General features: G+C 35.6%; 2 protein-coding genes across 3 annotated transcripts in view; one reads left to right on the top strand and one right to left on the bottom strand.

Moving 5' to 3' along the window:
• The window catches only part of EEA1 (early endosome antigen 1), a 133,759-nt gene extending 127,683 nt beyond the window's left edge, over positions 1 to 6,076 (top strand). For both annotated transcript variants that reach the window (XM_058568670.1, XM_058568671.1), the window contains 4 exons: positions 96 to 334; positions 605 to 725; positions 1,626 to 1,724; positions 2,458 to 6,076. In XM_058568670.1, coding sequence (XP_058424653.1) covers positions 96 to 334; positions 605 to 725; positions 1,626 to 1,724; positions 2,458 to 2,580 — 582 coding nt within the window. In that variant the 3' untranslated portion in view covers positions 2,581 to 6,076. The remainder of the gene's footprint in view (positions 1 to 95; positions 335 to 604; positions 726 to 1,625; positions 1,725 to 2,457) is intronic.
• Positions 6,077 to 8,594: 2,518 nt separating this feature from the next.
• PLEKHG7 (pleckstrin homology and RhoGEF domain containing G7) overlaps positions 8,595 to 16,508 on the bottom strand; it is a 56,931-nt gene continuing 49,017 nt past the window's right edge. Inside the window, exons 14-17 of the mRNA XM_058568672.1 lie at positions 16,129 to 16,208; positions 14,112 to 14,265; positions 9,921 to 10,018; positions 8,595 to 8,897 (exon numbers count right to left, since the gene is read on the bottom strand). Coding sequence (XP_058424655.1) covers positions 8,790 to 8,897; positions 9,921 to 10,018; positions 14,112 to 14,265; positions 16,129 to 16,208 — 440 coding nt within the window. The 3' untranslated portion in view covers positions 8,595 to 8,789. The remainder of the gene's footprint in view (positions 8,898 to 9,920; positions 10,019 to 14,111; positions 14,266 to 16,128; positions 16,209 to 16,508) is intronic.

Raw genomic sequence — 16,508 nt, forward strand, 5'->3', positions numbered from 1 at the left:
ATATATGTTGCCAATATTTTAAATTCAATGACTAACTTAAATTATTTTGCACTACTTTTGTGATAAGATTTTCCCCCTGTATTTCCTTTTCTCAGCATTTTGAAATAAGAGAAAAAGAAACAGGAATGAAGAAATATGAAGAAAATGAAACTAAACTTACCATGCAGATTACAGCATTAAATGAAAACTTGGGCACTGTAAAGAAGGAGTGGCAGTCCAGTCAGCGGAGAGTTAGTGAGCTCGAGAAACAGACGGATGACTTACGTGGTGAAATTGCAGTGTTAGAAGCAACGGTTCAGAATAATCAAGATGAAAGGAGAGCACTGCTAGAAAGGTGATTGATGTCTAGTAAAATCAGTTTATTTCTATTCTAAGTGATACGAAGATTGTCATGTTACACATTTTTTTAAATAGAAGAAAAGTCTTGAGAAAAGTGCATAGCTCCTGCAGATGTTTAAGTAGCCATTTAAAAACTAACCCTTAAAACAATCAGATAGTCGGAATTTATGCATTATGTTTAAAGTTACTGAAGTGGGTCAGTGTCTGTGTTCTAGTAGGGTCTTTAATGATTTTTTAAAAATTCTCTCTTTGCAATCTATTCTAGATGTCTTAAAGGAGAAGGTGAAATCGAAAAGCTTCAAACCAAAGTGCTAGAATTGCAAAGAAAATTGGACAATACAACTGCAGCAGTACAGGAGCTGGGCAGAGAAAATCAGTCCCTTCAAGTAAGTCACCTGGTGATGTGAGGCAAGTTTTTCTTCTAGAGTTGACCTGTTAGTGAAAAGCGTATTTTCAACCTTTAAAAAAAATCTCATATATTTAATAAATACTTTTGAGTGGTTACTGTCTGTGTAGCAGTATTGTAGGTGATATGGGTAACTAAATATAAGAGATAAAGAACTTGTCTTGAGAGACCCCAGGGATTAGAGAGCCATGTCACTCGTGAATTTTCAGTACTGGGAAAATTCAGGAATACCAAGAAATAGGTATTAATGCTATGTGTTAAAGAAGTGATCTGAGTATGTGCTCAGAGTCCTGAGGAAGGATTGATCATTAGGGTTAGAATAGATGGGGAATCACCAAAAGTTAGAAATTACCAATGCCTTTGAGGAGTAAAATTTTATTTTATTTATTTATTTATTTATTTTTGGTCATTCAGACTTAAGAATTTAGCGACTTATTTATTTATTTATTTTTTTTGAGGAAGATTGGTCCTGAGCTAACATCTGTTGCCAGTCTTCCTCTTTTTTTTTATTTTCCTCCCCAAAGCCCCCAGTACATAATTGTATATCCTAGTTGTAGGTCCTTCTAGTTCTTCTATGTGGGACGCCACCTCAGCATGGCTTGATGAGCAGGGAGTAGGTCTGTGCCCACGATCCAAACTGGCAAACCCTGGGCTGCTGAAGCAGAATGCGCAAACTTAACCACTGCACCAGTGGTCCAGCCCCCAAGAATGTAGCAACTCTGGACAGTGGAAGTTGACTAAAGAATTTCTGATGTTAAAAAATTTATCCCATGGTGCATATAGTCAAAATTTTATAAAACTTGGGCACCAAATTAGAAATTATCCATCATTCTTTAAGACATTGAATATTATAATGTACTGAAACTTTTTTTTTTAATAGATCAAACATACGCAAGCATTGAATAGAAAGTGGGCCGAAGACAATGAAGTACAAAACTGTATGGCCTGTGGGAAAGGCTTTTCAGTAACAGTGAGACGGGTAAATGATTGTGTTCATATTGCTATGGTTTGGATTTTATTCCTCAGTGACAATTAATGTTTTAACCCTCCAAGTAGTCCTGCATTTGACAGATTAAAAAAAAAAAACTTTCTCCATTTATTGGTTAATTTTAATTTACAGCTACATAGAATAATCAAATTTCATACATACGGTCTAGTTTCTGGTTAGCATATGTATTTTTCAATTTTAGTTTTAAAATCAGTCTTTGCCTTTTTACTAATTTGTCCTCTGGAATAATGATTTTCTAAACCAGTATGCCAGTATTAAACTCATATATTTAAGTCATCATTAGGTTCTTTTAAAGGAAGAAAAAGCAGAGAAAAAAAAATTTATTCTAAATAATACCATCATGTGATGTTTCAAGTTTATTATCCCTATTGAAGAAATTATGCCTGAAACATTTGGCAAATAAGAATAGTTTTTCATCTGATAGAGGTGTTTTATTAACACTTTTAAATGCCTCCTAAGTTTCTTTTGAGAATGCCCTGATAAAATCCATATAAAATGTTTAGCATAAAGTCTGATAAATAGGAAGCCTTCAATTTAACTAAGGGATTAAATTGACATATTGAAATGTTATTTTATTAAATCATACACTAATCACTTGAAAGTTAATATACCTTCACAGTGCAGTGTACAGTATTCTTGTAGTCTCGTAAAGCTTTTGGTATAGTGTTAATGCTTGAAATTGTTTAATTTTTGTCATTTACAGCATCACTGCAGACAATGTGGGAATATCTTCTGTGCTGAGTGTTCAGCCAAAAATGCCTTAACTCCTTCTTCCAAGAAGCCTGTTCGTGTCTGTGACGCATGTTTCAATGACTTGCAGGGATAGTGGGTTATCACAACTTCAGAGTAATATTACACTATTAGATTTTTAATAAATGCACTTAATAGAGGTCTTGGATTACTATTTGATTTGGACCGTGGTTGCAATACTAGACCAAATTAGAATTCGTATATTTTGGAATGTTATCAGTATCAAGTAAAACTCTTCTATTTTTGTGAGACTTGGGCTCATCTTTCATTACTTTTTTCCCTTTAACCCCTGGAACAGCTTTCATGCCAAGTTTAGAATTAGCCAATGAAATGTAAATAAACTTTGGATGGAAAATAGCAATGTATTTTTTTAAATATAATTTCATTGTTCACAAATGACATGAATACACTTCCATAGCTTACTTCTACTTTCTTCCAAATTTAGTGTACAGAAATGTACGTGGATGATATCATATCATATATGTGGCACAATAACACATTAATTGTATTAAATATTCTCTTTGTAAAGTCATGCACAGAACTATAAATCTTTCTTTTTTTCTTATATATAGGTCCATAGCTCAGTTGCATTGTTATGTTATAAATGTACTACTCCAGTGTTCTAAATACAATTTATGTTGAAATATGTATTAACCATAAATTCAAACATAGTTTTTGTTTTAACAATACTGATTAAATTCTCTTGGGTGGATTTTATGAAAACCCCTGTAAAGTTAATTTGCTTACTTTATGGTTATCCTGGGATTGTATTTTAAAGATTAGGGTTAATTTTTCTTTTTGTCTTTTTCTGTCTCATGTTTAAACTCCTACATAGTCTCCATTAAGAATCCTACAAAGCTTCCCACCCTCAGCTCCAGTTGGAAGATGAAAAATAATTGTATAATGGTCTTATTCTCAGATTCTTGTAAGTGGGAAGTTTTCTGAGATGAGCCTTCATGTTATAGCCTCATTTTGTCTTTCCAGCATCTCCAGGAATCAGAGTTTGCTTTTTTAATGGATGTGCTTTTTTTCCTTTATTTGGCTTAACCTTCCCGAGTATAGCTCAGCTTCACTGTAATTGTTTTATAATTTTGCATCTTAAAGCTAGTAACTGCTATTGCCGTAGTTTTATCTGTGAAAACCAAATACAAAATGGAAAGGAGATGTTGAATATTCTACTTCGTATTTTCTTCTTACAGAATAGGGAAGAATTTTTAAAAGTTGTGAACTTGGCTTAAATTTAAAATGGTTCTCAATTTGCGGTTCCATATCAATGGGTAAATCTTTTTACTGTGCAAAAATAATGCTGTGAAATTATCTTGAAGTAACAGCTGGAGAACAAAGTATTACTGAAAATGTATTTCAGAATCCGATAATCAGAACTGAAACAGAATGGCTAAATTAAGGATAATTAAAAATTAGCTTATTTGTATGCTGAACAATGAAACTGAACTTAAATTATAGTTTTATTAATTTGGAAAATTGGAAAAATCTGAAGAGACAAATCATTAATATTGGTTTATTACTCTTTGTAGAGAAGAAATGTAAAGTTATATCTTCATTCAGTGCAGTCATTTGGTGATAATAGCAGGGAAGGATGGGAGTTAATATTTCATTTACAATAAATAGTTTATAATATATACTTGCTTTCAGATATCATGCTGAAATAAAATTATGTTTATGCTATACTTAGAACATATAAACTAAAAGAGATTGCCACATATTCATTTAATTATTTTTTAAAATCCCATTAAATAAACCTTGTCGTCAATAACTATTAAGGACCCTGATTGAGTCCCTGGACTTCGGTAAACATATATTGTTGAACATATATAATGAAGAAATACAGTGGCTCTTTATTAAAAATAATATTTGGATAATATAAATTGAACTGAAATTATTTATGCATTTTCCTATACTTATAAATCCTTTCAACTAGTCTTAATTCTTTCTTTTACATATAAGTAATGTAATAAATGTGTTGGAAAAATATTCACAGCACTACTGTTTATTATTTTTCTTAAGATGATAAAACTTCATGAGAATTCTTCTGGATTAGAATATTTGTTCACTTCATCTTCTACTTGGGTGCACTGAAGACCTTTTCCATGTCTTGTTCCCCCACCTTCATATTCACAAAAAAATTGTGGGGAGAATAAATAAAATCATATATGTTTGAGTGATTTTCTAATTTTTATCCATCTAATCTCATTTCATAGATCCCAAATAATTTACCATAAGCTACTATACTAACAATATTAGAAATGAAACCTAACATTTTCGCTGTTAAAGTCTCACCAGTTTAAGGTGTTTTGGAAACAAAAACGGTTTTCTTTTTCTTTTAATTAAAAAGTCATCTTTTGTGTCCTTATTGGCTCTACATTTTAGATGTCTGCTGGTATTATTTGTCAGTGAGTTAGAGCCGGCACGCATAGAGTCCCAGCTCTTGGCTCTAATGCACAACATATTGGCATCATGAATTAGTAAATTCCAAACCCCAGCACAGAAATGTGAGTTAAAATCAAGTCTTGCTGGGTTAGTGTACAATGAACTATACCTACGGAATTTTTTAATAGAAAGAAGACAGAGCTGCTGGTATAGGATTTTTTTATTTTGAAGAAAAAAAGAGGGAAACAAAACACAAAACCTCAATGCAGTATACAAATAACATTTTGTTCAACTACCTCTTAATATGGAATTAGCTAGTTTGTTTCCTCACAGTAATGTTAAATAGTAACTGCCAAATTTGTTAGTTTCCCATCTCTCTTAAAAAGGCTGTATGATTATTTTATAGTTTTGAGAACTTTAAAGCCACTTTTTTTTAACTTTGCATTTGCATAAAAATGTTTAGCTTTTAAGTGGAGAGCAAATGATGATCATATATTTTGATATGCATGACCTATTTGACTATAGCAGGTTTTTTTTTTATGCACTTTGGCTATAAAACCATGGATGATTTGATCCGTAAGATTTAAATGTGCCATCAATCTAGTATTCCTAGACATGAGCTTGATGAATGGTATTCTGTAATTATAATGTGCCACACATTATCGTGTCTTAATTGCCCTTTGCCTGAATTTTAATGATCAATTTGTTATTGTTGCAGATGTGAATCTTGTGCATAAACTTACTAAATTTATGTAAAATTGTATAAAATACAATTTGAAATAGCTGAGTTCTTTCTGTGTAGAAGTAATGAATTTATTGTAACATGATGCGGTTATGTATATGACATTCTGTACTTCCTTGAACTGGATCATATATTCATAGCTTCTGTAGATACTTTTGCATGAATATTTTCTCATTTAGTTGTTGGATTCATTATTTGTATTGTGTTTACTACTTGTGATCATGTAGTTGTGCCTTATTTTGTGAGAGAGTTTAGCTCAGTAAATACTGTAATAATTTCTAAACTCAGTGATTAGAAGGTTACTGATTATAATTGTCAATGATAAATTACATGACAGCATTTAAATCTGTATGAAGAACAATGGAAGGACCCTTATTGAATTGTTGCTTTTGTTTTTTTTTATATGTTAAAGATGATATTAAAAAACCATTTCTTTCTAGTATACGATGTATTCTGTGACAAATTATTTTGTTTATTTAAAAAAGAACAAATATTAACCATTTTGCATTAGTTTATTTATAGAATGTTAGAACTTTGCGCTTGGATATAGATAGCGAGTATGCTTTAATGTTCAACTTAGAAGAGTAATTAACTTCATAATTTCAAGAGAAATTACTAATGCCATTTTGTTTCAGACGTTCCCTTTTCACTCCACTCATTATTACGGAGAATTAACAAACTAAAAAGACATATTAAACAATATTAAATTAATCCTTTCTTCATTGTATATCCAAGTTTTATACCCAAGTGACCATTTAAAGATACTTTTCTGAAGGCTCAACGTACCTTTGGTTTTTACTGTTTATTCCTAGGAACCAAGTTCCAGAAGTGTTTTTTTCATTTTACTCTCATGTTCTTCCCTCCAAAGAGTTTAACGTGTATATCCTCAAGCACTTATATTATATATTAGATATAGTCTCTTGTGAGCTTTATAGAATTCCAGTTTAAATATATAGCATATTCTTTTTAAAAATTTTATTTTATTGTGGCAGGAACACTTAATATGAAATCTACCCTTTGACAGCTTTGTAAGTGTTCAGTATAGCAGTACTCATCTTGCTTAACTGAAATTTTATGCCCATTGATTATAACTCCCCATTTCCCTCTCTCCCCAGCCCCTGGCAACCACCATTCCGCTCTTTGATTCTATGAACTTGACTATTTTTAGATACTTCATGTAAGTGGAATCATACAGTATTTGTCTTTCTGTGACTGGCTTATTTCCCTTAGCATAATGTCCTCAAGGTTCATCCACGTTGTTGCATATTGAAGAATTTCCTTCTTTTTTTAAGGCTGAATAGTATTCCATTGTATGTATATATCACATTTTCTTTATCCATTCATCTGTTGATGGACGTTAAGATTTTTTCCACATCTTGGCTTTTGTGACTAGTGCTGCAATGAACGTAGGAGTGCCAATATTTCTTTGTATCTAGCATATTCTTAAACTGTTTCACATCTTTGATGTTACTTTAGTCAATCTTTCTCCCCCTTTAATGAGATTTAAGGGAGAAACTAGTTCTTTATATGTATAAATATATGGTTACTTTATACGTATAATATATGGTTACTGGACTCATGAGACTAAAGGAATCTTGAGAGATTGCCTAGTCCTAGTCCATTGCCCTCCTCTTAGGCTGGCTTATATCTAAAAATCTCTGCAAAATGATTAATTTCTTTTTCTAAAAACATATTTTTTGGCCAGAAATTTCTTCCTAAATCTTCCATTGCGTACATCTATATTGTCTTCTGGACATAATTGCTTTCACTCTCCTCCAGGTCCCATCTCCAGGAAAGAATTTGAAGTCTATTCTCTCCTTCTTTGCCTTTCCTTTTTCTCATTTATTCTTAAACATTAACAGTAGTTATTGTTCTCCAGATTTTCCTTTTATTTTCACTTACTCCTAAAAATGTCTGACATTATTATACAGCGACTCTGACCCTCCATTCTAATAGTGCGTGGCCCTTGTACAAGAGCCTTTATGCTGCACTTGTCTGTACTGCCTGGTTTGCATGGTGAAACCTGCGTTTTCCTCAAAGAATTAACTGTGCACGGGACCTCCGCAAACATCATCCTCTATCTCATTCTACAACTTAAGGAGATCACTTAAGGTAGTTTTGTCTTGCAGCCCAAGTTGATAAATTTACTACTTCCATTTTGGAAACTGCAAAAGGTACTGTGCCTGAAATTAAAATTTATGAATTTCCATTTGCTATAATCTGACCATAAGAACTAGTTCCTTAAATGTAGTTAATAGTGTATTCCACCGTGGTGCTATCATAATTCAAGCTGCCTTTCTTAAAAAATTCTAATGAAGTTTCAAGTCCTGCCAAATAAAATTAAGTGACTGTACTGTGCTAAAACACACACACACACACACACCACTTAAAACCAGAAATTAGTTTTGTGAGAAACTCCATCATTCTTCAAAAAATGAGATTTAAAGACATCTTACTATTTCTATGAAAATCTCCCATGTGAAAGTGTTAGTTGGTGAAACTGGAACAGATATTTGCTTTTTTCCTTAATGGCATTTAGTCTTTGGGATTTTTCTACTTCCAAGTTAGAGTATTATATGGTATACCCAAGATAAGTAAACTGTTGGAGAATAGGAATTTAAAAACTGCTCTTAAAATGTAAACTTTATTTATTGCTTAATATATTAAAAGTGCAATCAAACTTTGTATCAAAAGAACTATTATCATTGTGTGTGAGGTAGGACTGTAAAGCAGTAAGACTGACTTATAAGCCATGTAGGAAAATTGGTTTCATTATAGATATACACAAAGTAAGATGTTAGAATTCACACTGGACATAAGCAGTGGACATTGTGTTCCTCCTGACACTCTATTTTTCTGATCATTGACCCTTTACAAATTATAATAGCACCATACTTCACCCACACCTCTTGCAAGCCTGACTGAAACATTCTAAGTCTGGATATCAGTATATGCTTGCCAAGAAATTCCTCAGAGTTCAAATTTATTGCAGTCATTATTCCTCTATACTGAGGATTTTCCCAGCTCAAATTCTGGAACTCCTATAAAATGAACATTTCCTTCTAGCTTATCACTAGATAAGTGTTACAAAGATTTGAATGAAAGAATACCTTAATTCCTAATGTCTAAAAAGGTGTGCCACTTGTTTTAGGTCCCTAAATTTCAGAGGATTCTGCAGGCAATGTGAGTGAAGATATTTTCTTGGTTTCTTGACTCTTGGTGAAGCAAGAGACAGCTGCTGTTATTTGTGTCATCCATGTTTTCTGTAAAAAGAAATATATATATATATAGAGAGAGAGAGAGAGAGAGAATGTTAAACTGACAATTTCTCACATATTTGGGTTAATATTTTCCTTTGTATTTATTGACTTGCTCTTTAAAACTGAAGACTAATGAAACATTTGCATATTTCCCATTTTCTTCCTTACATCTAACATTTCATAACTATGTCTAATCATATATGAAAATGCAAATGAATTAAATGAGTATGGTATGCAAGTTGGATAAACAGTCATGAGTAATCAAAGAACCATAATAATCAATGATGACTAATTAGAAAAATGAGCACCAAGATTATGTATAAATAGTTTGAAAGGTGAATTTCTATTTTGTGTGGAAATAGAAATTCTTAACTGGTGGCATAATTTGAAAAACAGACTGAGGGAGGTACCAAGTTGAGTCCTTAGGAATAATGCAATATTGCATTATTTATTATTATTTATTGTCTGGCCACCTTGTAGCTATGATGAAAGCCTACCAGAGGAAAGACAAAAATGGAAACTTCTAAGGTAGAGAAGCCAGAGTCAGACAGGCAGCTGCTCTTCAACTCCGTAGCTGTAAAAACAGTGGTGTATTTTCAAAACTTAAAGAGCAGACTTGACATGGTTCATTATTGCACTACTACTTAAGTTGACATCACATTATTTGCATACCGGGACTTTGGAGTTGATTAGAGCATCTTAAAAGTCAGTCATGCAATCCAAAGCAGTTCTTCCCCATATCCTATAGAAGCTGCAGAACTCAGAAGCAGCTCTAGAACTTCTGCCACAGGAGAAAATGAGAGAGGCTGTGTCAACTCTGCGAGTGTGAGGAAATTGCCTCCTCTGAGCTTTCTGAGCATGATGGACTAGATGTGCATATCCCTCCCCTCCTCCCAACTTTTGCCCCAGCCAAAGCCGGTGAGGGAAATACAAAACTTTCCATCCAATGTTACTTAAGAAGCTTGGAATGAGACTTTTCCACATGTCAAGTCTGAAGAATCAAAACCTACAAAATGAAATACGTACTTTGATGTTTTCCGTTTGGGCTTGTAATAAGAATGCTGCTATACACTGTTGATATCTGTTTTCATGTTGTATAAGGAAAGCATTTCTCAGCCCAAAGACTAGAAAAAGATTACAAAGACAAAAATCCAAATCATTTAATGTGACATCCAAGCAGTTTCTCAGTACAAGGACCTGGAGTTTTTGTTTGTTTTTTAAACGAATGTGGGAGGTTTATGTAGATTAGCAAAAAAAAAAAAAAAAAAAAAAAAAATCTGATTCCGAGACCAAGACTTCACTACTATGTCCAAATGGAGCCCACTTAAATAAGAAAATCCTTTTTTTCTTAGCTAACGACTTCTGGGGCTTGAGGAAATGCAATAATGGCTTAAGTGATGGAAAATGTGCTCCTTGATTAGCAGACATTTGGTCCTGTCCAAAATGTCCATAAGACATTTGGTCTACGCCAAAAGGTCCACCAGACATTTTGTCCATGCCAAAGGTCCTGGATATCTGGTCACATTTGGTCCTGTCCAAAACATCCATGGAGACATCTGGTCCACACCAAAAGGTCCTTGACGTTTGGTTCTGCCTAAAACATCCATCAGACATTTGGTCCATGCCAAAAGGTCCTTGATATGTGGTCACATTTGGTCCCATCCAAAACATCCATGGAAACACTGGGTCCATGCCAAGAGGTCCTTGATATTTGGTCCTGTCCAAAGCCATTTGGCATGGACCAAATATGCTCATTTTGACGTTTTGGACAGAACCAAATGTCAAGGACCTTTTGGCGTGGCCCAAATATCGGATAGACCAAAAGTCTTATGGACGTTTTGGACAGAACCAAATGTCCTGCAAGGGGTCTCCTCCGCAAGGAAGAAGCTTAGCATATTAGGTGGATTTTGTGTGTGTGAAATGTAGATAATAAAAATGCGGAAAAAATGTAATAATTGTTTCTTTTTTGACCCTCACCACTGCTTTCTAACATGTTTTATTTATTTTTGTATTTCAAGGGAAGTCACGTCAAAACAAGAGTTATAAACAAATTAAGATGAGGCAATAATACAAAACCACCTGAATGCTTCTCAACAAGTCAAGAAAAGCCAGAAAACTGACTCAAAATCCAACATCTACCAAATTATGTGAAATGGAAAACAAAACAAAAAGAAACATTGGCATGGTTTCTGTGTTTGCAAAAGAAATAGTCTGTTCTGTCATTTCCTAGCTGGTCTCTTAAATGACAGGAGATACTGGGAGAGCAGATTCCTTTTTTATATAGCAGGAGCTCTTAAAATGAAAGCTCTTCCTTGAATTATTAATACAGCTCAGGGAATAAAATTCTGCAGCCCATACATTCTTTTTACAGTTGATTTATGTTTAGGAACAAATGAAAAAACCAAACCAGGGTTGTCTCCTGGTCACATCAAGTACTTCAGAGAGGAGGAAGAGAGCACTGTCTTTTCCTGGCTGATCATTAAGCTGATGCTCGTCCACTGTCATGCTTTACATTCACTGAAGTTTGTGGGTTTAATTCAGATTCGTCGAGGCAGGTTGGGCCTCATTTCAGAATCAAAGCAAATGTAAGACATTTATTTTCTCAACTGCAAGAACTGTTCTAGTATCACCCATTATACTCATAGCAGTCTTAACCTCATATTTCCTAAATTCGACCACAACGAAGTCTAGTAAGTTCATGAAATTCTGTCCAAGACTTAAACCTGTTAAAATGACTTTCTGGAAAAAAGATCTGGCAGTGTTTGTTTTACTCCCCGATTTTCCTCCTTATAAATTCCCTGTAGCAAGTGAAGCTTTAAAGATCATGTTGTTGTTCTTGGCTGGATAATCCACTTTCCTCAAAAATCGTAACTGTAGTTCTCAGTATTCAAGGCATCCGTCATCTGTTTTTTCTGTAATGTGGGGACTAGGGACTTTATAAGCAGAAGGACCTGGTATGGCTGGGCTTGTAAAATAAAATAGGGACATAACATATGGGCAGGAATAGCTCTTTTTTCCCCTGAAATTCTAATATAATAATTAACAATAATTACTATGTGCTAGGCACTGTGCTACTATGGTTTTTTTTCCCCTTGTGTGTCATTTAAATCACATAGCAACTGTGTAAGATAGGTCAGCTCATTCCTACTTACAAATAAGGAAACAGATTTAGATTAATTTCTCCAAGGTCACACATCTTGCAAATGATAGACCCAGGATTTGAAACCAGGTCTCTGTCACCGCAAAGGACAATCTCCTCTCTCTTCACCCTCTACTCTTTCCCACTCTACAGCTATTTTGCCTCATGCACTGTATCTGAACAGTCAAAATAATAGACAAGGAGAATGAGACAAATATAAAAATAAAACAAACGAGATGGTAGTGACAATCAGAAAATAATCAAAAATGGTGGAAGTATAGTTTTTAAAAAGGTATTGTTTTTATTTTTTTAAAAAAAGGAAAAGAAAGAGGGGAAAAAACATGCATCCCCCAAAGTAATCCAGTGATGTCAGATTTCCCATCAAGTCCAGTTCTGAAGAGCTGGCAGGGCTGTGGCAAGACTGAACCCTCAGCCTAAGCTGCTTCCGCACTTCCCCATGGAGTTCTGACAACTTCCTCCCCTCACGTCCAATTATCATGCCAGAATCTTGTAACTATGGCCACAGTAGTGAGAGAATAGATACCTGGCCTAGGACTTCCTCAGCTGTGACATTTTTCCCCATGAAAAAGTAAGCTCAACAGACAAAAGGAAGTGATTTCCGGGCCTCACATACTGCAGAGGCATCTCTGCCTGTCTACGCTGCTCTGCCATCCACTGAGAAGGGGGGAGGCTCACACCTGGGAGTGGGAATGGAGGGTGAGGGGGGCGCTCACAGGCAAAGGTTTTGCTCCCCTGAGATGCCTCGTTTTAGGTTTGCTCTGGAAGTGCTCTCTGGCTGATGTAGACTTTGGCCTCTATAGACCGTGATTGGTCCCAGCCAAATGTGGTGTAACGATACATGTTACAGCCTGCCCAGGTCACTTTTCAGCAAATCTCAGTGGAAGTAGAAAGGACAGACACAGGAGGCAGAAGGCTCTGGTTCTGGACACAGGTGTCCACTTCGTGGAGCCCTTCTCTGGGGGAGAGAGTTTGCTTCCATTCACAAGTTAACATATGTAAAGTATTTAAATATATGATTTGGTTATATAACATAACTATGTCAATGTTTGTTATTATCATTCATTTGTACATTCATTCGTTCATTCACTGTTTGATGTTGCTCTGCTTTGTATAGGTTGGTCCTATGCTAGTCGTGGATGCTCTGGGCTTGGCTGCTGGGGTGGGCATTAAGGAGAATGTGTGGCGTTCCCTCTTTTCCTGCTCCTTCCTGAGGACAGGAAGGCAATCCCCTCCTGCCTGGCTTCAGCTGGTCTCTTCCGAGCCTATACCCAAGGCAGAATGACTGTCTGCTTCCTCCTGAACACTGCCGCCGTCTACCCAGCACTGAGGAGACCGAAACGTCCTTCAGGTCTCTCGAGTCCCGGGGCTTTCGTGACAGAGGATTTGCTGATCTTTCATTGTTCTGAGAGCTCCCTAAGAACACAGGCTGTTTCTTATTCATCTCTGGAACTCCAGGGCACCCACAGAGTGCCTAGTTCTCAGGGGACACTCAGGAAATGCTTGAAAAATGAAAAAAGTAATATATATTTCTGACCTATACACATGACTTGTGTGGACATATATATTTATTTCTGACATATTTCTTTCTATAGAGCTATTGTAATAAAATATCTTAGCCTTGCATAGCATGTTGTGGTGTACTAGTGCTTTAACAATGGTGACAGTACTAACAATAATAATATAATAGCAATACTAATAATAGCTGTCATTTATTGCGTGCTTTATAGGCATTATTTCATTTACTTCTCATGACAACCCACCGAGGTGGATATTATTGTCCCTCTTTTACCAAGAGGAGTCTATGGCTTAGAAAACTTAAGTGCCTTGCCTTTGGTCACCTAGCTAGCAAGTGGCAGAACTGTGTCATCCAACCATTGGAAACTAAGTTCAACACTTTCCATAACTGGTTCGTAGAGTGAGTGATACATAGCCACATAGGAACTCAGTATTGTCTTTTATGAAGACTTAAGTTGGATTCATTTCCTGTTACCAAAAAGGCTGATAAAAAACTCTGTGATGGCAAACAGATATGCTGAAGGAAAAAAAGAGACACATACCTGACACGTGGAGTGGATCGATACTTTTGACCACCAATCTATCTAGTGGAATGGGCTGATCGAGCACTGTACACGAACCACCCTCTTTTATTACTGTTTGCAGTTCAGGAGTAAGTGAAGGACACATTAAAGCAATGTCTGAGCCTGCAAGTTTCTGAAATTAAAGAAGAAAATAATGCAAAGAAAAAAATAGGAAATAAGTATTGGTGCACATACCTAAAGTATATCCTTAAGCAAATTGATTTTTAGAAACAATCGCTTGAAATCCAGCTTACCATTCTTTCTAGGTCTTGAAAAGTATTTCCCCAAAGTACATAGTGATTCAAAGCATAGTGTTTCCGATCCCCAAGTTTAATTACCCAAATAAATAATGGGTGACATCTGTAATTGGGAAACATTTTAATCACCATGACATAATGGGAAACTCTTTATTTCCAAATCTCTTTACTGAGAGATCTCTACAGTACTGAGATAAATGAGAAAGGGGAGCCTCATTTTGACTAACTCTGTCCATGGGATCCAATACTAAACTCTAAATAGATTCCATGATCTATAATTTGTAAATACTGGAGATTGTTTCAAATATATAAGGTAATGAATTTTTTTAAAGGGTGTAAAAGACTGTGCTTTGCATGACGTATATTATGCATTAAATAGCAAAGAGGAATTTAAAACAGATACATTCCTTATTTTGGAATTAAGTCATGAAGCATGAAACCAGAATATTACCTTATACTACAGTCAATATGGGCTTCCATTAATTCATATGCTCAGATTTGTGCCATTATTTGAAGTGAAGGTAGGCTGTGCTTAGCAGCAAGGTTTTGAAGGGGAGAGAGATTTTTCAGAGCTTGACTCATTCAGACATGCTAGTCTGGCTAGGTTAAAATAGGAGGCCATCCTAGCTTCAAAACTGCACTCAATATTCTCCAACACCCATTCCCTCCCCAACCACCAATCAACTATTCATAGATTGATTAATGGGTGTCTATTTTATTGCTTAAAGATCCATAAATTATTTAGCTCAACTAACCAGCATGCCACCTAGAAGCTTAGGTTATTAAAAGATATGAGATATCTAGTCTCATGATCTTACATCTGCGTAAGGCTAGTCATTTGGCAAAGAAGTGAGTGGAATGAAACAACATTAGATATCTCTCATGGCTTAAGGCATATGCGGCTCCTCCTCCCACCACCAAGGGCAGGTGTCAGAGAGCCTTAGAGGAGGCCCCTTTCCTGCTAACCACTGGCATACCCCATTCAGGGAACAGAGCGTGAAATGGGAGATTAGATAGAAAGCCTTTAGTGGACCATGAGATCATGGCTTAATGGGTACTAACAACAGCAATAATAATTAATAACTTTATAACAATAACATAACCACGAATACTTAAGTAATGGAAAAATCCCCTGTTCTTAGAAGAGATTTTGTGGCTCTAGCCCCCAGGTGACTCATGTTGTCTGTGATGCCAGCTATACATTCATTTGGCCTCTGCAGTTCTTAATTATAGGTAGACACCAAGAGGTCAGGGCTCCCTCCCACCCCAGCCCCCAAATCGTCATTTCTCAGGAAGGATGTGAACTCTCAAGTCAGAATGAGTGGTGGTTATCACTTCGGCACATGGCAGCAGACAGTTTAGAGAGGCCCCCCACTCTGGCAGTTGTCATTGTGGTGGACAATTTGGAGGAGGAAAGGGCCGATATGGACAAAAGTATTTTGGTCTCATTTGCTTAAGCAGGTCGGCCATAAAGTCCTGTGGCTTCTGGGACTTACCTCAAAAGTATACAGACTAAGTCATTCTAAAAATGCACGCCTTAAGAAATGTAACTTGCTTTTGTTATTGTTATTTTTTAGTTCAGAGCTGTACAACTAAAAAAGCCGATATTTTATAATGCCTCCATTTTTTAGACGGCATCCAATTTGACATATAAGAATCATCTATATTTTTAACACAACTTATTTAGAACTATTTCTCAACTTATTTAGCAGATTTATTTAGAAATAGCTGCATTTTACCTTTTTGTTGCGCTTAGTTTTCGTAACTAAGAGGAAATCATCAAAGAGAAACAGATAAACATCTAGGAATCTTGTGCTTTCTGAGGAAAGAAAGAAGGTGAAATTGGGGCTGGAAATGGTAAACAGAAAGTTTTCGTCTGTTTGTTTAGTCAAAGAATCTCTTAGAAAACAAAACAGAGTGCGTATCAGGGCACACCAGGCTCGCAGCTCAGGACGCCCAGCCCCACGGGTCAGAAACCCGCGTTCCTGTTGAACTGATTTCTCCCTAAAGCAGAGACTTGATGCGAGCTGACAATTCCAACTTTAAAGACATTGTATTTGTGATACATTTCATGTGGATCTAAGATAACCCGGATGATGTTTGTAATGGTTTCAACTCA

This window comes from Diceros bicornis, chromosome 25 (genome assembly GCF_020826845.1).
Source record: "Diceros bicornis minor isolate mBicDic1 chromosome 25, mDicBic1.mat.cur, whole genome shotgun sequence".
Lineage (NCBI taxonomy): Eukaryota > Metazoa > Chordata > Mammalia > Perissodactyla > Rhinocerotidae > Diceros > Diceros bicornis.